The sequence below is a fragment of the Diabrotica undecimpunctata genome, chromosome 5 (assembly GCF_040954645.1).
Source record: "Diabrotica undecimpunctata isolate CICGRU chromosome 5, icDiaUnde3, whole genome shotgun sequence".
NCBI lineage: Eukaryota > Metazoa > Arthropoda > Insecta > Coleoptera > Chrysomelidae > Diabrotica > Diabrotica undecimpunctata.
In genome coordinates, this window is record NC_092807.1 from 105,149,671 (window position 1) to 105,175,239 (window position 25,569).

The 25,569-nt window shown below is 32.2% G+C and overlaps 1 protein-coding gene across 1 annotated transcript in view; it reads left to right on the forward strand.

Moving 5' to 3' along the window:
• Nucleotides 1–25,569, forward strand: part of LOC140441613 (uncharacterized) — a 65,114-nt gene that overhangs the window by 20,992 nt on the left and 18,553 nt on the right. Inside the window, exon 3 of the mRNA XM_072532453.1 lies at nt 13,652–13,855. Coding sequence (XP_072388554.1) covers nt 13,652–13,855 — 204 coding nt within the window. The remainder of the gene's footprint in view (nt 1–13,651; nt 13,856–25,569) is intronic.

Below are 25,569 nucleotides of genomic sequence, written 5' to 3' on the forward strand. Positions count from 1 at the left end.
TAAATCAAGATTACCCTGATAATGAATTGTTAAATTGTGGCTACCACATTTTCAGATTGGATCGTAACTTAAGAACTAGCACTAAGCAACGTGGAGGAGGAGTTTTAATATTGCTACAAATCCATTTTAATCTGACATTAATCATCAAGATATTTACCTTAGTCATTGCTTGGCTGTTAAAACTATTAAAAACAAATGATCAGATTTGCTTGTATACCTATTTGGAGATCAAAATTTACCGCTGGCTTCTTGGGCTTACTCAAATAAAGAGTACTTACTCGTTGACTGCCCACAAAACTATCCAGCAAAGATACTATGCGATTATTTTTCTTACCTAAACCTTGTGGCAATCAAATAAGATCCCAAATCAAGAGTATTTTTGGATCTCATTTTCAACAGTATTGAAGATTATCAGAAACTGTCAGTTTAAAAACACAATAGAAATAAGAAAGTTACAATATCTGGGATAGGTAATGAGGAGACAGCGATATGAACTGCTAAGGCTGATAATACAGGGAAAGATAAGAGGAGGAAGGAATATAGGAAGAAGGAGAGTCTCATGGTTAAAGAATTTAAAGATAAAGATAGTGATGGTGATATCCAACCTCCGATCGGGAGACGGCACTTAAAGAAGAAGAAGAAGTCAGTTTATGAAGCATTTGACAATTTGCTTCCCAATAACTTTCATCGCGTGACAATTACTTTTGATCTTAGTTGTAATAGTAAAGTTAAATAATTAGATTACAATACTACATATTTTGACTATTGTAATGTAAATTTTATAGGTCTAAATAATTATTTTTCTTCAATTGACTAGATTACAATTTTTGATGATTTAAAAATTAATATCTTAGTAAATAATTTCTATAAAGTAGTTTCTAAAGCAATATCACTTTATGTTCCAAAAAAAAAATAAATAAACCTTCAAAATTTCCTTGTTGGTTTTCTACAGAATTAAAATGGTATTAAGTAGTGGAATAACTGGTTATTTCAAAAAAGTCTGCTCATGCTAAATTCAAACATACTCAGCAGATGATTATACCTTATTTTCAGATCTTAAAACATAATGCAAAGCATTAACAGATTAATGATACAGATCTTCAGGTTCAAAATAATTTTGTAATCATGTAAAATCATTGAATAAAAGTCACGGAATTCAAAATGTATATATTTTAACCACTTGAGGGTCCTCGTAATAAAGTCCGCAATCGCCATCATTTTGAGTTTTGAATAAAACGCAAAACAATGATATGCTTTTATTTTAGGTGATATCGAAACAAATATATTTTAATCTATAAGAGAACGGCAAATGACAGCAAATAGTAAAGAAACTTTACCTAAATTATTAACGGTTATTTTTTTAATTGAAAAAATAATGGGGAATGTCGGTTTTGATACTAAAAGGAATATATTGCCGGTTTTGATAATAAAATTCGGCAAGAAATAATAAAAGGTTTTTATGTTACCTTGTAGAGTTTTACAGACTATTTCACTTATCTTAAAATTTTCACATAATCTGACCAATCACAAACCAAAGACAGCTTGTGTTATCGCGAAAACACCAACTGTCTTTCAATTCTGATTGGTCTATCAGCTTCGTGTTTTCAACGACGTAACCATGGATACCGATTGGGTGGGTAGATTTGGGTTACCTAGATCAAATGTATTATTATTAAATTCCTTCCTCTCATTCTACTGAATTTTTGACCTATCACTTTGTTCATGAAATAGTCTAATAAAATACCACTCGTGATTTAATTTAGCTTATAAGTCTGTCTTTTATTTCTAAACTCAACCACCTCAACTGAGTTTCTTAAAGAAAACACCACTCGTCCTACGGACTCGTGGTGTTTTCAAGCAACTTAGTTTCGTTTAGAAGTAAATCGACGGACTTATCGCGAAAATTGAATCACTAGTGGCATTACTATTGATAATTTTATTTATGATAGCTCATAAAAATAAAACAGCAACATTTTCTTTTCAAAATTATGTAAGTTAATAAACAAAATATTATATATTATACTAAAATAGAAGGAAGTTCTTTAGAAAACTCACAAGTTGCTTCCTCTATTATTTCTTCAGTATCTGGAACTGTATCAGCATTTCCTTCCTGAACAACTAGCTGCTCCAATTGAATATTATTGAAGATATATCTTCAAAAAACTTGAGTTCTTCCATGGTTCTCCAAGTATTTCCAAAGTGTTTGGTGAGAAAATTATCAACATCTTGAAGCTTAAGAGAATTTACTTGTTGCATACCACTTTCTATAATAACGGGGTCAATTATATAGATCGTACAACCTTTTTTTAAAACACTTTTAAATGTTTGCAAATCATTTCTGTAATTAATTGCTCCTCTAATGGTAATATTTCCAGTTTTGCATTTTCTTAGGAAAAACGCTTTCTATTTTGAGAAGAAAAATGCCATGTACCAGTTAGTCTAAAAACATTTTGCAATTTTGCCCTGTAGCTATTTTTGAAAATAATTCCAAACACGTTTTTGGGTGTCATATAACTTCCAGTTTTTTAATATCTTTCTTAATATTACCAAAGCTGGCAAGAAAGAATGACCTACCACCGGAAAAAATACTTCGATGTTTTGTACATGTTTTAGTGCTTTTGATGAAAGCCATTTGCATCACATTGCAATTAGCGTAGTGTTCTTATTTTGGCCACTGTAGCCATTTGCTATTGTAATGGGGGTTACTTCAGAGTGAAAATCAATTTTGTTAAGACTGTCAAAAACAGCGGAAGAAATTTCGTTGGAACCTTTTCCAAATTAGTCCTCTGTCCAATAATACGAAAATACATTTTTTAATTAAGCTTTGATTGGGAGGTTCCCTGGACTATGGTAAAATTATACAAATACAGTTGCCTGTAGTAGTAGGCACTTTGGTCAGGGACCTTACAAAGTATAAAGTTTTTTTGACAATCGAAGGATAGTGTTATAAATATATTGTGACTCTTTAAGCAACTCCAAAAATGTATAAACCCTTAGCTTATGAATTTTTCTGTCAACAATAAATTTTGTCTTCTCTTCTTCATCTATAGATCTTTTAATTTTTTCTGCAAGTTCAACGCAAAAGAAACACACATTTGTACGTTGAGTAGGAAAGCTAGAATTATACTTAGTATTAATAATCATTCTAAAGTATAATGGGTTTACTCTCTCCTCTGGAGAACACTGATTAATATACACTTGGAACATCTTTTGTATTGACAAATCGGAAGAAGGAAGAAAGGTATTAGGTAAAGGTGGAATATTTTGCTTCATTACACTATTCCTTACAAAGTTTTTCACAGACGTTATTTTTGCTTCATATCTAGAATTTTTTGGACGACGCCATTTAGGTAGTTTAACAGTACAAAATTTTAAAATTAAGGAATCGTGTATACTCTTGATATCTCTCATTGTTAGAGAAGAACATTGCTAGGGTTTCGTTTTGTAACCGCAAGTAGAGAATTGTGGTAACTGTAATGAAGAGTACCTAAAAAGATAACATTTTTCAAAAAATATTTGTATAGTTTGTTTCACGAAAAATGGTTGAATGCTTAATGGTTACCTGAGTTGATCCTATTGTGTATACAAGAGTCTCTCAATAAACTAGCGACAGGGTCGCACTTCAGAAAGTTTGTTATTTAATATATTTCATTGGTAGCTGTGTAATACACGATTATAAAAACTTATTAAATTATTTCATATGGTATTTTCAGGTTGTTCAAGTGAATATACTTGATAATTGAACAATTTTTAACATGAAGAAAGTAGTTTTTTTGTTCTATGTGAATAATTGTAGTATATGGATCTAAATTCAGAAAGGTACTTTCCTTCACACTTTTTACAGGCTTAGGACTGTCACCAAATAACTGGCGTGTTTAAAAGTTTTTGCTCTTCCTAATCGGATATCGTTAAAACTGTACTATTTACAGTACTATAGTACAGTACAATAATAGTTCTATTTACAGTATATATATACAAACGAATACATAATGTACAAAAAATAGATGAATTGAAAAAAAAATATAGAAAAATATATACAAGTTAATATTTACAAAAAAAAATCCCAAAATAACCAAAATATATTTATGAATTCCTAAATACCTAATTCTGTTTCGCTGTCGCTATCCTCTTCAAGATTAATAACAATTGGTTTAATTATGTGATTCAAAGTAACATATGAATTTTCTACGTTCATTACATGGCGTACTGAATTTTTCCAACTTTCTGGAGAGATATCATCAACACATTTCCTTATTAATTCGACTACACTACCACTTAAAGTCGGAAAAACATTTTGTGACCTAACATTTGACTTTAGTTGGTGCCACATTATGCTCTATGGGATTAAATAAACAATAGTAGGGCGGAAGCCGTAATACTGTATGTCCTATGTCCTCGGCCAATGCGTCACAAACATATACTTTTTTAATAGAAAATGATTTTAACACTTCTAACAGTTCATTTTTTAAATAACTTTCTTCAAAATATATATCGTTTTCTAACAGGTAGTTTTGAATTTCAATTTTCGTGTTATTTGCACTTGAAGACTTATGTAATTGACGAATGTGGTAACTTGCATTGTCCATTACTATCACACTATTTTGAGGAAGGTTAGGTATAAGACAATTCTTTAACCATTGCTCAAAAAGCTCTGCCGTTGTATCGTCATGGTAGTCCACGCAGGAGTCTTTAATGTTCTTTGAAGAAAGCCATAAGGCATTTGGGACCCAACCATTTTTTGATCCTGCATGTAAAACTGTTATTCTTTTTCCTTTGTTTGATGGAGCTTTTGTTTGACATCTGTTGGAAGAATCGGACATCGGATGGTGTTTCATGAGTGTCAAACCATGTTTCGTCCAGATAAATTTTTGGTCGATCTTCTGTACGGTACTTTCTTATGGAAGTTATATATTCAGTACGCCATTTTTGTAAACGATGGGACTCCATAAGTACTTGGCTTTTGTCAATTGTACGATATCTGAAGCCCATTTTAGACAAAATCCTCCAAAGACTAATGCGGCTACAGTTTATTTGTGTATCATCATTAGTAAGCCGTTGTTTTAAAGCATCTAATGTAAGTATCCGTTGCTCTTCGTACACTGTGTAAATTTTTCGTCTTATTAAGTCCTTATCACTTTCGTCAATACATTTGGTAGAATTAGCATCCTTACGCTCCCTTCTTGACTTAATGGGATTTGATGTAATTCTTTTCACTGTGGTTAGAGGTATTTTCGTTAAATTAGATATTTCACTGGCAGCAGTATTAGCAGTAAGTCCTCTTGTAAGTAAAGAACTATATATTGTTTTTACGATTTCTCTAGCGTCAGCAGATAAATGCTTTTTCTTTGCTGGAACACTGGAAGAAGCACCATCAATGTTTTCCACGGACGCCACATAATGCTATTTTATAGGTATAAATAGGTATAACACTGGTAACACTTGTAACACTTTCAACTAAATGAAACAAAATGTATATTTAAAAATTTCTCATCGGTTTTATATACTTTTACAAATTATACAGAATAGAGGGAACCTGTATAATTATTCCAGGAAATACTTAACGATCAACAAATTTATTGTGGTCATTAAAAGATCAACTATTGATAGTGAAACTCACTGTTAAAATGTTTACAACTTTATGAAATAAAATGTATTCTAATTGTTTTTATAATTTTATACGATTTTTTAATCGTTTTTATTTATATTTAAGAAAAGTTGGGAAAAATTCGGGGAAAAAATGGAAGAAAACAACACAGAAAACGTAAAATTATTTTACAGAACACTGAAAAACCTAAGAAGCAACAAAGAAACGAAACTGAAACAAATAATGAACAAGGAAGGAACAATAATAAACGACGATAAGACAATAATGGAAAGATGGAGGGAACATTTTCAGCTGATACTGAATGGAAATCAAGCAAATACAATGGAGAAGGAAAGCCACAACAGGAGAGTATCCATGAGAAACACGGAAAATCCAGAAACTATAGAAAAAGAAGAACTGGAAGAAGCAATAAGAAAGATAAAGATTGGAAAAGCAGCAGGAAGCGATGAAGTAGCACCAGAAATGATGAAATATATAGGAGTAAAAGCAAAAGAAAAATTGTTATACATATATAACCTAATATGGAAGAGAAAAGTAATACCTATAGAATGGACAAATGCAGTAATTATACCTATATACAAGAAAGGAAACACAAGAGACTGTAGGAACTATAGAGGTATATCACTACTATGTGTAGCAGCAAAAGTATACGAAACCATAATAGAAAGGAAAATTAGAAAAGAAATAGAACATAAATTAGAGGATGTACAAAGTGGATTCAGGAAAGGACACAACACACAAGACCATATATTCACCATGCAACAAGTAATAGAAAAAGCCTTAAAGAAAAATAAAGAAATACATCTGAGCTTTATAGACATGGAAAAAGCATTCGACTCAGTCAAAAGAAAAGATATATGGGAAAGCCTAAAGAAGAAACAAGTAAGTGAAGAACTGATAGAAGCAACAAAGAGTATATACATGAAAACAACAAATACAGTAAGAATGTTAAATATACAGTCAGAACCATTCGAAACAACCCAAGGAGTTAGACAAGGGGGAAGCCTCAGCCCAGTACTATTCATAAATGTAATAGATGAGATAGTGAAAGAATGTAAGAAAACATTCAAGAAATAGGTACTGCATCGGTTGGAACAGAATGCAAATGATAAATGCTGAGATGTGTATATTTGCAGACGACATAGTATTAATTGCGGAAACTGCAGAAAAACTGAAATACAACTTAGAGAAATGGAACCTAGAAGCAAGCAAATACAACTTAAACGTAAACAAAGAGAAGACTCAAATAATGAAAATATCAAGGAAACAAGGGACGGAAGATCAAATAGAAGTAATGATAGACCAACAAAAAATAATACAGACAAATTCATACAAATACTTAGGAACAGTAATCAACAACAAAGGAGACATCGAGGATGATCTTAACAACAGAATGGAAAATACAGGAAAACTATTCCAAGCACTAAATAGAGGATTCCTTAATAACAAAGAAATATCAACAAAGACCAAGATGACAATATACAAAACAATATATAGACCTACAGTGACATATGGAGCAGAAAATTGGATATTAAACAAAAGACATCAGAGCAGAATTCAGGCAGCAGAGATGAAATACCTCAGAAGAACGATAGGAGTAAAAAGAACTGATAGGATCAGAAATGAAGAAATAAGAGAAAGACTCAAAATCAAACCAATACTCAAGAGTCAATCAAAGAGAAAAAATTGGCATGGTTCGGACATCTAACCCGGATGGACAATAATAGACAAGTTAAAAGAGTGTGGGACGCCAAACCAATAGGGAAGAACAGAAGAGGAAGACCCATTAAAGAATGGAATAGTGACATCTCGCAGATACTGCAGAGTAAGGGTAAGACTTGGCAGGAAGCAACACAGATGGCATCCAATAGGAAGGAATGAAGAAAGTTTGTTAAGAGCTAGGACACCTCAGAAGACTGTCAAATATTGAAATGTAATGAATTGTATTTTAAACGGCCCAACACCGAAAGGTACAAATGGGTCTACTGATTAAGTAAAGTAAAGTTTTATATTACCAGGAATTTATTATACAAACAAGATAACGACACTCCACAGTAGCTTCAATTTTACCTGAATACTTACCTGCTCAACTAATGTTGACTAAGCTGGGGTACTTGCGGTCGGGTTTTATTGCAATCATTAAGCGCTCAGCCATTTTTCGTGAAATAAACTATAATACTGACCTTAAAACAGAATTAAAAGATATTTGTTTCTCGCAAAGTTATTGACGAAAAGTTACTAACTAATAATAATAACTCATTAAAAAAACTTTAATGAGGTATTTTTTTAATTAATTATAACTTTAATAGAACTTTAAATCAAATTATTCTTAACATTTCCTGAACAATAAAAATGTGTCGTTATATCGTCTACTACTATTTTAATCTTTAAATAATGAATGGACTCAGATATTTTAGATTCAAAAATCCACCATTATGACGGATCTTAAGTTGAGAAAAGTATTTATTTACATAAATTTCGCGCATAGCGCAGTTTTCTGTTATTAAAAACTTCTTTTTAAAGCAATGTATTATGCATTTAGTTCATTGTCATAATAATTTCCATGAATGTTTTATTTATTTCACGTACCGAAACTAAAAATATTATCGTGAAAAATTCACGAAGGTCGAGTACATGAATAATCAGCCCAGTGCATGAGTCAGTGGTAAAAAGTTCGTGAAAAAAATACTGTAAACAATGTCATTAATTTCATAAAAAAAAATATTTTTTAATAGTTATTATTATTTTAATATAATATTTGTATAAAATAATATATATTATTTTTATATTGCATTTATATGGAATTAAAGCATAATAAAAACAGCTAAAATCGAATACCTCGGTCACATCATGAGGAACAGCGAAGTATGTGAATTGCTTCAACTAATTTTACAGGGAAAAGTAGAGGGAAAACGAGCTCCAAAAAGGCAAAGGATTTCCTGGCTGAAAAATCACAAACAAGAACATAGATTAAAAAGAAAATTATGTTCTGCCAAAGGTCATATAATTCTGAGCAGTAAAAGCAATGTTTAAGAAGATATTTTTTTTATAACTTTTTCGTAACTATTATAGCTTAGCTGTTTAATACTTTTTGGTAAAATCTTGTAATAGTTATCATTAAGGCAATTGTTATCTGAAAGATGCAATCTACAGCGATTTATTTGTAAGCAGTGACAGTTTCGCGTATTGTGAACGTGAACATCAGATTACTGTATTAACCCATTTGAACCTACCGTCCTTTATAAAGGCCAGAAGGTTTCTAGTTTCTACTAGTACATTACAAATTTAAACTTTTCAAATGTAGATGCCGTATTAGTTTTACAATCCTAAATTATGATATTATCCATCGAATCTTAATATGAATAATAAATAATTTCCAGTGTGTCAGGAAGTTTTTGTGTAGGGGTGATTTTAGCTACTTGAAATGGATAAAGCTAGGTAAGCTATTTCTGTTTTGTTTATAATTAGTGATGTCCGATCGTGATAAAATATGAAGTTATATAGAGATGAAATAATTATTTAAAGCATATACAAAAGAATTTTTGTCGGTAATAATATCATAACACGTGCTCAAAGTATCACGTTCTTTTAAAAGGCCAGTAGGACAATCGGCGTCTACAGTGTTCTGTATTACTAATAAATGTTTTTTTATTTTTCTCAGTCGTTTGTACTGGAAAAAGCCCCTTACGCTAGCGGAGCTACTTGAAGAAATAGAAAAAGAAGATATTGACATTCCAGATAGCATTGCAATTTTGCTTCCTGAAAATGCTAACGATGACGTTACCGATGAGGATTCGGGTGAAGAAGATAATGTTGATATTGAGAATTTCCCTGGATGTCAACTTAGGGCAGAGTGTCACGTTAATCTACCAAATCAATCTGATTCAGATGATGATAAGTCATTAGCAGACTTTGTTGAACAAAAACCTAAGAAATTTAAAAAATTCAAGTACTCAAAACGAGATACAATCGAATTTCTCTACATGGATTCCAATTCAATTCGTAAACAATCAGCATTCACCAGCAACGATATTTAAATTGTTTATGGCTGATATAGTTAAGCAAATTACGGAATATAGTAATACATATGCCCAACAAAAAAATTCTGTAGGTGATATATCTACGGATGAAAGGTTCTGCTTCATTGGAATATTACTGCTTAGTGGTTATTGCTCTTTTTCTAGAAGAAAAATGTATTGGCAAAATTCTGATGATACAAATAATAAAGTAGTTTGTTCAGCTATATCCAGAGATCGATTTCAATATATTATGACAAACATTCACTGCAATGATGACACCCAACTGGATAAGCAAGATAAGTTCTCTAAAATGAGGCCAATCTCCGAATCTCTGAACAAAAAATTCTTCGAATATGCTCCAATAGAAGAAAACCACAGTATAGATGAAGCTATGGTGCCCTATTTTGGACGCCATAGTTGCAAACAGTTCATCCGTGGAAAGCCCATTCGCTGGGGCTACAAGTTTTGGGTTGGAGCAACAAGACTTGGATATATCATTTATTTTTATCCATATCAGGGAGCATCTTCAACTCTACTACCAAAATATAGTCATTTAGGTTTAGGGTCAAGTGTTGTTCTCAAATACGCCGATGTTTTACAGAAGATGCCATTTGCGTCATTTCATTTGTTTTTTGATAACTACTTCACATCTTTGTCTCTCCTAAAAGAATTGAAGTTCAGAAACATAAAAGGTACAGGTACCATAAGAGTAAATAGAATTCCAGAATGTCCCCTAAAAATAATAAAAGAGATGAAAAAACTGGAGAGAGGTGCCCATACAGCTGTACAACGAAAACATGGGTGGAGTTGACAGAAGCGACCAGAGTATTGCTCAGTATCGAACATCTGTACGAGAAAAAAATCGGTTGCCTGTAAAGTCGGTTTTACGGGCGAAGATTTTACGTGACAACGTCTTTTTCTCGGTAGAATATTTATTGATATGAATATTATTAAATTGCACAATAGTTGTTTGCAGTTGAAACGCGCTGTTTCTTCTCAATCGACTGAATTACGATTGATTGCAGAGTGATTTAAACTAATAATTTACTTAACACTATCAACATTTGTCAATAGTATGACATAACCTATAAACTCAGTTTCTCAACTTTTGTGTCAATCTAACAATTAATCAATCAATCATAGTTTACGATAATGAAATATTAGTGTACAATTATTTACCTTTATTGTTGTAGTTGTTGTAAATGACGAATCTAAGCACTCCACATTTTCACTACAGACACAGCTGACGATACTTTAACCACACGTGTGAACTTGTATGACGCTTTCTCGGTTTTCCAACGCCAAGAACGCTCGAGAAAGACAGAGACACAAGCACGCACCGATTCAACGCGCCTAATTCTCTAGTTTGAGTGGGAGAGAGACGCAAGGCATTTGCCGGTCCGGCGGGCCTCTCTCTCGTTCGGTGACTCATCGTAACAGACGTGAGCGGGCGTTACACTTTTTCATGAGTGACTCCGAGCCACAACCTAATTTAAGACGTTGTCACGTCAAAATATCGAACAACTGTACGAGTGGTATTTTCCTTTGATATCCCATTGTGTCGATATGGCAGTTCAGAATGCATACCACTTGCAAAAACAGGCTGGCGGAAAATTCCGAAGGGCTATTGCAGTTGAACCACCGAAAGGGGACCTTCAAAAGCGCCAAGCAATCAACGGGAACACTCGTTATGATAGGTTGGATCATTTAGTAACCTATCAAGAACAGCAACGAACATGTGTACACTGCCATAAAATGGCAAATTTTATTTGTCATAAGTGTAATGTTGTCCTTTATCCTAAAGAATGCTTTTATAATTATCACACTCAATGAATATAAATTGTACTTGATAATAAATAAATATTTAAAAGGACTTATCTCCTTTTAAAAGAACACCAAATTGTGGCCAATCTGGAGGTCGGATATTTTTTTGTTTATTTTTCCCTGACTTTTGAAGCCTTTTTAATCACTACTCAATGTATACATTCAGCTTTAAACAAAAAAAGTTTCAGGACTAAATGGGTTAAATGGGCCCGTTTTCTGTGAATTTCAGTCAGAACTTAAAATATAAACAGAGTAGGTAGCGGCATAATTTTGAATTTGATAAAGAAAGGTCGGCAGTATTCTAAACAAATCCCCCTGCTAAAATCCTGATAGCGTTCTGTTACATTCTAAAAATTTGAATTATTATTTATATAATTAGTATTTTTTGAATTGCCCCATATGATTAATCCATAGTTTAGGTGTGAGTGAAGTAAAGAAAAATATGTCATTTTTAATGTTTTACAGTTGACAACCCTTGCTAGTTGGCGAATTTCAAATAATGAACTTGATAGCTTTTTCTTTAGTTGTGAGATATGAGCCGACCAGTTCAGTTGATTATTTATGGTTATTCCTAATAGTTTAACTTTAACAGTCTCTTTATTATATTTATTATTATATTATGTAAATTACTAGTTACTTGTTTCTTTGGACCCTGACCAAAGAAACTGAAAAAAATTAGATAATTTGAGCGGAAAATCCTCAGAAGAATCTTTGGGCCTTATCACGACATTAATAGCAACCAATACCGAATGAGAACAAACAAGAGATTAAATCCCAACGTCTAAGCTGGGCTGGCCATGTCCATAGACTCCCTAATAACCGCCTTGCCAAATTAATATGGGAGGAAGCCCCCACAGGAAGAAGACCCTTAGGACGTCCACGAATGCGATGGAGAGACAATATATGGTCAGATCTAAGAACATTGGGACTGCCCACTGACCCAACTATTATGGAGACGACCGTTCAAGATGGAAGCAAGTTGTGCAGTCAGCCAAACCCCCCCGGGTTGTAGTGCTACGAGAAGAAAGAAGAAGAAGTAAATTACTTGCAGATATAAATAAATTTTGCGTTTTATCGTATTTAAGTTTCAGTTTGTTTGTAGCAAACCATGTGCTAGATTTAGTAGAAACTTCCTCGTAAGACATTTTTAAATAATCATTATTTTTTTCCTGGTATAACTTTTGTCGCATCATCTGCGAATTCTACGGATATATAAATTTAGGCAAATCGTTGACATAAATAATAAACAAAAAAAGCACTAAGACCGAACCTTGTGGGACTTCATGTTTTGCGGATAGAAAATCGGAGAGATGACCTTAAGACATTAGTGCCTGGTGTCTACCACATAGATAAGAAGTTATAAGCTTAAGAGGGATACCTCTGATTTCATAGTAATTTAATATTTTGTGGAGCAAAATGTCGTGTGAAACGCAGTCAAAAGATTTCGACAAGTCGCAAAGGGATATTGCTAAAAATCGTTGTTTAATTATCTTTTCAATCACTTTCCCAAAAGTAGAAATAGTGCTTATGGGTCTGTAATTGTCAGTTTTTGAGGAATCATCTTTTTTATAGATATGAAGTACTTTTGAGTATTTTAGTACTTCCGGAAATACTCCAGTTGATAGAAATAAATTAATAAAATGAGTGAAATGGGTTAAAACTATTTGGTAAGTTTCTCTAAAAAGTTTGCTATTAATCTCGCTACAATTACAATTATTACGAGACTTTATTATTTGAGAACTCTCCACAACGGCACAAAAAAGGAAGAACTTGCTCGGAGAAGGATAATTTCTGTACATAATTGAAGAAGACATCGATAATAATAGTGAGAAGCGATGTTATTATATTCTCTGCAATTGTAATAAAAAATTGATTTATTTTTTATCACCTTTTATACCTGATATGTATCAGATAGGTACTACAAGAAGAAAATATAATTGATTGTAATAAAACTTACATTTTACGTTTAACTTTGACATTTCGACTTCCAGTCTGGAAATCGCTTTTAAAAAGGATTTATTTTATTCAAAATAGATAAAAAATAAGGTTTTATTTTTATTTCTTTTTGTTCTAAAAAATAAAGATGAATTTTACCCCGTATATGTTTATTAATTATTGTACTAATTAATAAAAATCTACGGTTACAGTTTAAGCACTTTCTGAGGTTTAAAATAAGACTAATTTAATTACTTGTATATTTAAGACACTTCATGTGACAAGCTATGGATATTTGATAGAATACCTGGTGCCACTCTAATAGGCAACGATACCAAAAGGCTGCCCGGTGTTAAGTCAAGGACTGAGTGTGAGCAGTATTGTTTAGATGAGAAAGAATTTTCGTGTAGGTCTGCCAAATTCAGTATTACACAAACGACGGAAAAACCTGCAACAACTAATATCACCACAGGTAAGTTTTTACAATTTTTGTTTTATATTTTAAAGATCTTTTTTTCTGAAAATATTATAAATAGGTTTATTTAAATTAGTCTCACCCTAGTAAAAAATAGTCCAAAATAGTAAACAATCGTCTAAAACCTTACTTCTTACTATATTACCGAAAATGTCTCAAAAGTTGATCTAAATTTATCTAAATATATTGTTGTATCTAATTGAATAATTTTTAAAAATTATTCAATATTAAATTGATTCCAAAATATCATTATAAATCATGCTAAAGTGGTAACAAATTATAAAAAATATTTATAAATTGTCCAATATTTAATGCATTCTAAAATGTGCATACGCTAATCGGTATGCTAATTGAGATACTGTTTTCTGACTAATTATACAATATTGTCCAAAATTCGGCCAAAAATTTTCAAAATTTCTAGTTGATTGAAAAACTGTCAAATTGTCTAAATAACTTAAAGTTATCACAAATTGTTCAAAAGTTTACTAAATTTGTTTAATTTTACACTCTTTTTATAATATAGTCATGCTTTTTTATTTTGTATCTAATTGTCTAAAGTTGCTTAATATTGCCACACATGGTCCAAAATATTCTGAAAATTGTCCAAATTAAGATCTGCTAGTACAATGTTATCCAAAACTGTCCCAAATGGTCAAATGCTTAAAGAATTGCCCATAGAAAATATGCAAGCTTGATAAAGAACCTCCAATAAATCTAATTTTTTAAAGTTACTTTAAATTGCGAATAATTATCTAAAATATTTTAAAAATTGTCCTATGTTATCCAAAAGTCTTTGAAAGAAAAGTCCTAAGAAAGATATTTAGACCTATTAACGAAAACGGAGTACAGATATCCAGATACAACCATGAACTTAACCAACTGTTTAAATAGGCACCGATCTCAGATACCGTTAAGCCTTAGAGACTTCGATGGGCTGGTCATGTAGTAATAATGGAGACTGAACGATTGCCAAAAAGAGCCCTAGATAATAAAATGCAGGGCGCAAGACCAAAAGAAAGGCCATAGAAAAGGTGGGAGGATGAAGTGGCAAGGGACGCGCAAAATTTGCTAGACGTGAGAATTTGTAGAAGATCGGCGCGAGACCGGAAAGGTTGGAGCATAATCGGAGAGAGAGAAAGAGAGAGAGTCAAAATATCAAAGATTTGTCCAATATTGAAACGATTCTAAAACAAAGCAGATGTTGAAGTTTGTTTGGGGTTGTGTTATATATGTAATTGTCTAAAATCGCAACAAATTGTCCAAAGACTTTACTAAATTCGTTAAATGTTACACTAATTATATAATATCGTTAATATTCATGCTTGCTTTGTATAAAGTTGCTTCCATTGTCACTAATTGTCCAAAATATTCTCAAAATTGTCCAATATTTAATGTATCCAAATTATTCAAAATTGTCCGAAAACTTTCCAATATTAAATCGATTTTACTCCAAGTTAACGAATGTTTTCAAAAAATTGGTCCATATTAAATGAATTTCAAAATACCGCTAATATATTCACTTGTTCAGGATCTATTATACAGTTAATTGCCTAAAATTGCCACAAATTTTACAAAATATTCTCGAAATTGTCCAATGTTTAAAAGATTTTAAAATATTGTTAATTTTTATGCTAAGTTGTTCTTACTTAATTGTAAAATTGTTTCCAAAATTATTTAAATTTGCCCAAAATTCGTTAAAAATTGCTCAAAATCGTTGACACTCTCAAAATTATTACAATATTTACCAATATTGAATGAATTCTAAAATATCACTATTTTGGCTTGTTTAGAGTTCTTTGAAACCTATGTAGTTAATAAAGTTGCCTAAAATTGGCACAAATTTTTTAAAACATTTTTAAAATTGTCCAATGTTTAATGGATTTTGAAATATATACTTATGTATGATTGTGTTAGTATCATATATATACATATATATATATATATATATATATATATATATATATATATATATACAGTGTATGACGTATGACGGATAATCGAAAAGACGGTTAACAGAACATTAAAAAAAAATAAAAATTCATAGTATAACTCTCAAATTTTATTTGTGTTTTATTTGACAATATAAGAGGGATTTATGTTAGTACAGTCTAAGCAATTTGATTTAAAATATTCCGAAATCTTTGTTTGTTTTATTGTTACTTCACATTTGCAACGGCAAATCTTTGTCAGTTGCAATAGCATCATCAACATCGCCACCGTCAAAGTATTTATCATCTTCTGAATCAGTTTCGTCCGCCTTTGTTGTCATTTCAACGATTTCATTATCTGTCAGCAATCGATAGCCGTTTGCGTCCTCATCACAAATTAACCATTCGTTTATGTCATCTTTAGGCAACGAAAACAAAACAGGTGATTCAGCCATAACTTCATTTGTTACCGCATCACGTTCAGATGTCACATAATTTATTCTACGCTCTTTTCAGCGTTACTTCCGAAATATCAGCCCAAGCATCCACAGCATTGTCGATTGCATATTTTCAATTGTATGCTTTCCAGTATTCTGGAAAAGAATATTCCTCTTCCATAACTAGGTTTTGAATACATTTTTTTCTGTATATGCTTTTGAATGTTTCAATGACCGATTGATCCGTTGGCTGTATCAATGATGTTGTATTCGCAGGCAGAAAAGAGCACGTGATATTCCCTTCCTCACTTCGCAGCATACCGGCTTCAGGATAGGCAGTGCATTGTCCAAAATGAGAATCGCCTTTGGTGGCAAATTTTTTGCTTGGAAGTTTGTCGAACGTCCGGTAAAAAAACCTAAAAAACAAGACGTTACAAAAATAGATAAACAAATTTTGGTTTGCAGTACATACCTTTTTGAACCAGTTAGCGAGTATTTCCTGGGACATCCATGCATTATGTTCATCAATTATCAATCATCAATGTTCATCAAGTGCGTTCATATTTATGCCCTTGAAACAACGTGTTCTTTTTACTGTACCAATTAACAATAAAGGAAGGCGATGGTTACCACTTACATTTAAACACATCATTGCTGTGACTCGTTGCTTTTGCGTTTTAAATCCGGGTGCATATTTTTCAGACAGTGAAGAGAGTGTTTTCGTCGTCAATTCTTTGTAGTTTAAACCAGTTTCATCCGCATTGAACACTTGATCGCATGTCAAACCATATTCATCGATCATAGCTTGAAACTTTCTTTTATATTCGTCAACGACTTCAATACTTCTGAGTTGCGCTCAATTTGTCATTTTCTATTTTCAGTTCCCGTATACCGTGGCGATTTTTGAACTTTTCCAACCAATCGCTGCTTCATTTAAATGAAGGATCGCCATTCAATTTCATGTTGAAAAACAACGCTTTTTCGGCAACAATTGGTCTAGACAAAGGAACATCTTCGCTTCTTTTTTGAACGAATCACAAATACAGAGCTGTATCGAGTGATTCATTTGTGGCCTTTTTCATTGTCTTACGATGTTTCACCCGGCCATCCAACGATTCCATTTGCGAAGCATACTTTTCAATTCCTGCAGCATTTTTCTTTAAATCATTGATGTTCTTCTCAGAACATCATCCTTTTGCTCAATGCGACAGCAGAAACACCTTTCTTTAGTTCTGCAACAATTTCTATTTTTGTTTCACTTGACAAAACAAACGTTTTCTTTTTGATGCTCCAGATGTGGAAGGCTTCATTTTTCAAAACTTAATTGATCAAACGACTAAGTGACACAATCACTGTTCGAATTTGAATCAAACTGAATTATGGTGACATACAGATATTGACTGTAATAATTATTGTGCTGTAAGTTTTTATTTTCGGCTTGCGATTCTAAAAATAGAACTCTAAAAGCACGGTATTATTTATCATTTATTTAAATTAAAATTTAATCCAGAGCCTTGAATAAGAACAAAAACTACATATTTATATAAAAAAATGCGGTGCTGGCACAACTGCACGTGTACATATCAACGAATTTCCTTTGGCTTATCGCAATGCTCAATAGTCAATATAACTTATGTATGGACCCTGACGGTTAACAGAGGTGACGGTTACTAGAGAGATGGATAATCGAGGCTCCACGTATATATATATATATATATATATATATATATATATATATATATATATATATATATATATATATATGTATATATATATATATATATATATATATATATATATAAAGGATTGGTTGCATTGCTCCTGTAGTGATCCTTTCCCAAGTTAATATGCTCCTTTTCTAACTTGGCTGCACCGTACTGAAGACGACCAATAGTCAGAAATACGTATATACGGTTGCCTTCCATCATATACCATTTTTGGTTTTCTGTTTTGAGAGACATGCGATTACTTTTTACTTGTATATATATATATATATATATATATATATATATATATATATATATATATATATATATATATATATATATATATATATATAGAAATGTTTCTTCAACGTCGATATTCCCAAAAAAAATCTTTATTTCGAAAATAAGTTACAATTTTTGAGAAATTCTACAAACTACTACATTTAATGATTTAAAGTTGACTATTGAAACATAATAATTACAATAATAATAAAAATATTGATTTCTTCCTATTTATAACGTCGGATATCGGAATCTGCTGATTCTTAATAGTAAGGGAGCTTATGGCTACATTTCTCCTCCCTCCATTGGTTGGGACTTCGTCCTCGAAGTTTTGGTTACTTCGGCTATCAGCTCGTCTAGTATCTAGATCTGGGCAGGATGCAATTTTTCTCCAAATAGGATTTTGGAAATTCGTTTTCTTTTCCTAATTAGGAAGATTATTAGGAAAGCTAAAATAGTTAAAAATATTATAACAGAAGTGGTGCTCAGTCCTATGGATAATCGGGGTAGTACTTCTATGGTATCTATTGGTTGAATTTGGCCATGTGTCTCTGGGATTGTTAATTTTTCAATTTTCATCTCATGGTTTGGTATTAATTTTATTGGAACAATTTTTGGAATGGAAATATCTTGAGACGTCTTTTTATTAAATTGGATACCTTCAATCATTATTGGTACATCTGTCGTCAAGAGGCTGGTTGAATTAATTTCTATCTGCTGGATTCTCATTGGGTGAACTATTCATAGCAATATGACTTTGCTGGTTTCTTGGAAAAAGTTCTCTGTGATTAATGTTTTTGTGCAATTATCTACATTGGGTATGTTACATTTGGATTGTACATAGTTGGAACAAACTATGTTATCACCTTGTCCTATACAAGTGTTGAACCATTTATTATTTGTATAGTAGCTTGCAGGTGGCAGAATCATAACATGATCTTTGTTTGGAATGGGATAGATTTTATAGGTAGTATAAGGAATTTCATGGAGTATAGGGATTTTAATTATTATGAGCATTGTATTTGAAGTTACACAAACTAAAGTTTTTGTTGACTCTATAAGTTCGTAAGGGTGTTCATTACTATTGGGAATTGAATTTCTGGGATAAATTTTGAGAAGGTTCTCTTTAAGGTCTATTATTTCCTTTAAAGTGAATAATTCTATATTAGAGATATTAAGTTCAGATAAAGTAATGGTTCTTATAAGTTTCATTAGAAATTCGTTTATATTTTGGAGATTTATTATCTCATTGTGTAGAATGATATAGCTGTCGAAATCAGCTGATAATTTGTTGAGTGCAGATATGAGAATTGAATTATCAGAATTTAGTTTTTCTAAAAGTTTATCGAATCTCGTGTTAAAAGAGTTTCCATAAGATATTTGGTTATTAAATTTTTTTTATGATTTCGTTTTGTTTATTTTCTAAAGAGATTATGTGTGATTTTAACAAGTCTAAGTCAGAGTCGTCTGGATTTCCAGTCACGTATTTGATGGCTGTACCTAGAAAATTAAAAAGTCCGCGTTTCTGTTTTCGCGTAATCTTGTGTAGATCGTCTTTTGTTTGTTCTTGTATGTGGGTGTATTGGGAGTACAGTAGCGAGAGAGGTGCATTTTTGAAATGATCTTTGAAATAGCTTGTCGGACTAGCGTCAATACTGTCGGATAATTTGTCTAGTGGAATGTGAAGAAAATGTCTGTGATAGTGGGAGATTTCTCTTGATTTGCCTATCTCTTCAGCATAGTAACCATTATTCGGAATCTCCTGAATATTGAGTGGATGGACCAGGGCGAGGATTGTCCTGTGAAAAATTTGGGTCTTGAGTAGGTTTATCTACATGTTTTCGTATTCGTTTTACATATTTAAGGTGAGTGCTTGTTAAATTTTGTTTATCTGTTTTACCGATTATTTTTGTTTTGTCTTGCGTTTCTGGATGAATAGTGGAGAAAGGGGCTTGTAATTTGGACTTATGTTTTTTCTTAGAAACATATAGGGATTTTGTAAGGTCTATTTCCGGAATATCTTCGGCATTTTCGTTTTGTCTATCTAAAAGTTGTTGTCTTTTTTGTTTTTGTTTATTATATAGTTCTGCAATAAAGGGTTGGAGTTCTTCTTTATGTCTTTGATTATATGTTTCGTATATCGGAAGATCAAAGTCGAAATGTATTTCTTCTGCATAGGGTCCGTACAGAATTGAGAACGGGGAATAATCTGTGGAACTGTGGATTGATTGGTTGTAAATAAGAATGGCGTGTGTTAGAATGTCATCTAACGAATCATTTGGATTTTGGGCTTGTAAGGTCCTAAGTTTTTCAATAAGAGTTGAATGAAAGCGCTCTACAGGAGAGTTTGAGGAAGAATTGTTTACTGTTGTAAAATGTATTTCGATTTTGTGGATATTTAGGAATTCTTTAATGACTGCGGAATTAAATTCGGTGCCGCTGTCGCATACAATCTTTTTTGGGTAATTGTGGTGCGAAAAGTAGTGTCTTAATTTATTTAGTATGGAAATGGAAGTTTTGTCGGTGAGCTTATAGCATCGACCGTATTTGGAAAAAGAATCTATTATTGTGAGATACAGGTTTTTATTGCAGTGGAATAGATCGATATGTAATATATCAAAAGGTTTTTGACCTAACAACGGTCCTAATTGGGGAAGTTTATGAGGGCGTCGTTCGTATTTATTTTTTAGGCAAATTTCGCATTTATTGATAAAATTAGAAATAGTTGTCTGCATTGAGGGCCAATAAAATTTTTGTTTTAAATGTTTGTAGGTTTCAATTATTCCGTTGTGATTTTCTACGTGATATTTCTTTATGCATTCTATTTGTTGGTTTTCTTCTTCTATGTCCTGAAGTAATATATTGCAAAATATTGCTTTGACTGTGGAATTTATTTTTTCTTTAAAATAGTTACAGATAAAAGGTCTAAATTCGTGAGGGATTGTTATTGCAAATTTTTGATTTGGTCTAAGGATATTTTGGAAGGTATTTGCTATTTCTGTTTTCCAATTATTTGTCAAAGTGACAGTGTAACGGTGTTTGTTAAAAATTCTTTTGTATTTAATTTCAAAATTATTTGACTCTGGTTTAAAAATAATTTGGTTTGAGGATAAATTAATTGGTTCAGGTGAAATCTCTATTCCAGTGATAGGGTTCTCAACTGATGTATGTTGTGTGTTAGTACTGTTTTGTAAGTTGTCAAAATCGGCAAGGAAATCGTCTATGTCGAAATTGTCGGGTGGTTCAGCACATTCTGAATTCGGGGGTTCAGCACATTCTGAACTCGAGCTTAGGGCATTTATTTGGACTCGGCTAAGAGCATCAGCAACTTGATTCTCTTTGCCTTTTTTATATTTAACTTCAAAATCATATTCTTCTAGTTTAAGTCTCCATCGGGCTAATCTAGAAGTGGGGTCTTTAATTTTGTAGATCCATACGAGAGGATTGTGATCTGTTTCTACAGTGAATTTTTGGTTGTATAAATACATACGGAAGTGTTTACAAGAATCTAGTATGGCTAAAAGTTCTTTTTCAATAGTGGAGTAGTTTCGTTCTGCGGAATTTAGAGTTCGAGAATAGTAGGCAATAGGGTGATTATTTTGAGATAATACTGATCCTATAGCTATATTAGAGGCGTCTGTAGTCAGTACAAAAGGCTTTTCGAAGTCTGGATATTGTAAGACTGGAGAATTAGTTAACAATTGTTTGCATTTTGCAAAACATTCTAAATAATTTGGATTTGTGGGGTCGATAGTTGCTCCTTTTCGAGTACATCTCGAAAATGGGGACGTTATTTTTGCAAAGTTGGGTATGAATCTTCGGTAGTAACCGATTAAACCAAGAAATGATTTAATTTCTTTTACTGTTTTTGGTAGAGGATATTTTTGTATGGCTTCGATTTTTGCTGGGTTAGGTTTGATTCCTTCGGTTGTCACTACGTGACCTAAGAAAGAAACTTCTTTCGTGAGAAACTCAGATTTGTCTAACTGAATTTTTAAATTATTTTTTCTAAAAGTGTCAAAAATAGTCGCAATATGAACTAAGTGTTCTTGCAGTGACTTGGAAAAAATAATAACATCGTCCATGTAGACGAAGCAAAACTTATGAATAAAGGGCCTAAGAATATTGTCCATTAACCTTTCGAATGTTGCTGGGCTATTCTTTAAACCAAAGGGCATACGTAAAAATTCAAAGTGACCATGCGGAACTGAAAAGGCTGTTTTCCGAATAGAATCCGGATGAACTTCAATCTGATGGTAACCTTGAGCTAAATCTAATGTTGTGAAATAACTGGCTTTTCCTAAGTTATCCAGTATCTCATCTATCTGAGGAAGTGGGTAGCGATCACTTTCAGTATGATCATTGAGCTTCCTATAATCAATTACTAATCTAAATTTTTTCTGACCTGAGGCATCAGCTTTTTTTGGTACTATCCAAACTGGAGCTGAGTACGGTGAAATTGACGGTCGAATTATCTTATTATCTAATAAATTATTTATTTGTTTTTTTATTTCTTCCTGCATTGCTTTGGGATGCCGAAATCCCTTTACATAAATTGGATTTTCATCCTTAGTTTTAATTTCGTGTCTAACAGCTGACGTGAAAGTTAAATTTTTATTTTCGTCGTAAAATACGTCTTTAAATTTTTTGCAAAGACTTATAATTTTATATTTTTCTTCGTTATTTAAGTGCGAAGTACGGATTTTGTTTTCGTTAAAATGCGTCGTTGGAATTTTTGCTATATTATAATTACAAAAGTTCTCAACTTCAATTCTCTTATTAAATTTCATAGGCATAGGTAAGTCGAAAGTGTCTAGAAAGCCGTTTTTTGCAACGTGAATAGAATGGGGAATTTTGATACCTTGAAAGTGTCTTTCGCGCAATAAAACTTCGCCATTATGAACGCTTACTGGAATTTTTTGGTATAAAGTTTCAAATGGAATGCTAACGTGAGGATTCTCAAAGGTTAAAGTATGAGTTGCGTAGCTAATTGTGGCGTGGAATCTTTTCAGATCGTAAGTTCCAAGGAGGAGGTCAAAGAATTGACTAAAATCGGCAATTTTTACGTCGAATGTTTGTGGAATTCCATATTCTAGGAATAGTGGCGTCTTAATATTTAAGTCGTGCTTGGAAGTAATTTTCATTGACGTTAGCGAAAAAGGTTTTCGATAAATATGATTTTTATCAAATAGTTTGAGAGCTCGCGGATTTAAAATTGAATGGGAACCGCCGGTATCGATTAAAACGCGTAGATGTGTTTTGGGTGTAATGAAGCAAGGTAACCCAGGGGAACTTTCAATATTATGTAGGTTTATACAGGGGGTGGATGATCGTCTAACGGGATGGCTTGAAAATCCTGATGATTTTCATCATGCAAATCGGGCTCTTGTTCGGATTCGTAATTTTCGAAATCATTTTCGAAATATTGGGTATCATTTGAGTCTATGTGAAAATTGTGGCTTCTATTAGTTGTAATTGTCATGGGCTGATGGTTTCTGGTTGTGGTAGTTTGAACACCGCTCATTGGAGTAGCAAAATTTGGTTGGGGTCGAGGAGCTTTATATTTATTTAGTCTTTGTTGGTTGTTTTTCGGAACATTGTTTCGTTGGAAGGATTGATTTTGTTCGTGAGAACTGAAATTTTGTCTCTGAGGAAAATTATAGTTCTGTTGTGGAGTAAAGTTAAAATTGGTCTCTGTGTTGTGAGTTGAAGGTCTCACATAATTCGAATGCGTGGGTTGGAAGTTTGAGTATGTGGGTTGGAAGTTTGAGTGTGTGGGTTGGAAGTTTGTGGATCTTTGATTATTCGAAGATTGATAGGGTTTATTTTTGAGTGGGGCCTTTTTGTTTTGTTGGCTCTTAAGGAAGTTCATGTATTGTTGTTGATTTTTGTGGTTATCGTAGGCAATACACTTTTGAAGGGCTTCTTCTAGGGAATTTAATTCAAAATGCGATAAGTATTCGCAATAAGGCTCGTTGATTCCGGTACAGAAAGTTTTGAGGGCAATGTTTTTGAAGTATGGAGTTTTAAAAGTGACTGTCGCGGGATTATCGTTTAGGGTGATGTGTTGGAGTAAATCGTTCAGATTTGTAGTTATTCTCTGATGATAATTGTCGTAGGATTCACTATGTTTTTGGACGGTAGTGGATAGTTGTGTTACTAATATGTCTTCGGAACGTCTGTCTCCGTATTTAGTTAATAACGCTGGACGAATTTCTGTCCAATTGGTTTTATTAGAATAGTTTAAGAAATTTCTAGGTTCTCCTTTAATTCGAGATACGATATGGGAATTTAAGATAAATTCTTGGGACGGATTTAAATCTTGGGTGCCTAAGAAAACTATTAAATTATCTACTGCTTTGATGAAGGTGGAGAGGTTGTCTCCAGAAGAGAATTCGGGCAGAGTTGAGCAAAGGCTAGCAATATCGCTATTGGTCATCGGCATTTTGGAACGTAATTTAGATGCAGGTTTAGATTTAGAGGTTTGTAGATTTCTTTTTATTTTTTAAATTTAAATTGTCGAATAGTAAACTTAAATTTTCGATACTATTTTGGGAAATATCATTCAATGTACTCATAAAATATATGCAAAAATATAAATGCAAGTATATATAAAAATTCGTTGAAGTAAAATGTTATAAATAATATAAATTCAATAAACAATAAATAATAAATTCAATGTAAATGTTTAAGAATTCAATTAAAATAATAAATGCTCATAAACAATGGTAAAGAAAGGAAAAACTTACGCAAGGATGATCGTGTTTGATTTCCAATACATTTTTCTCTTTTACCAGGTTCTTCAGGATTTCATTAAACTAATGTAGACCAGGAAACGACTATGTTTCTGTATGAAATATCCTGTGGTTCGCAGCGCCAGAAATGTTTCTTCAACGTCGATATTCCCAAAAAAAATCTTTATTTCGAAAATAAGTTACAATTTTTGAGAAATTCTACAAACTACTACATTTAATGATTTAAAGTTGACTATTGAAACATAATAATTACAATAATAATAAAAATATTGATTTCTTCCTATTTATAACGTCGGATATCGGAATCTGCTGATTCTTAATAGTAAGGGAGCTTATGGCTACATTTCTATATATATATATATATATATATATATATATATATATATATATATATATATATATATATATATATTATCTAAAATTGGTCAAAGCTGTCTCAAATTATTCAAACTTTTCTGAAAACTCTCCAGTGTTGATTTTGCCCCAAATAATCAAATATTTTTAAAGAATTGTCCAATGTTGTATTGATTTTACAGATATCGATATTATTCACGCGTAATTGAGGTACTATTTAATATGTAATTGTCCAAGTTACCGAAAATC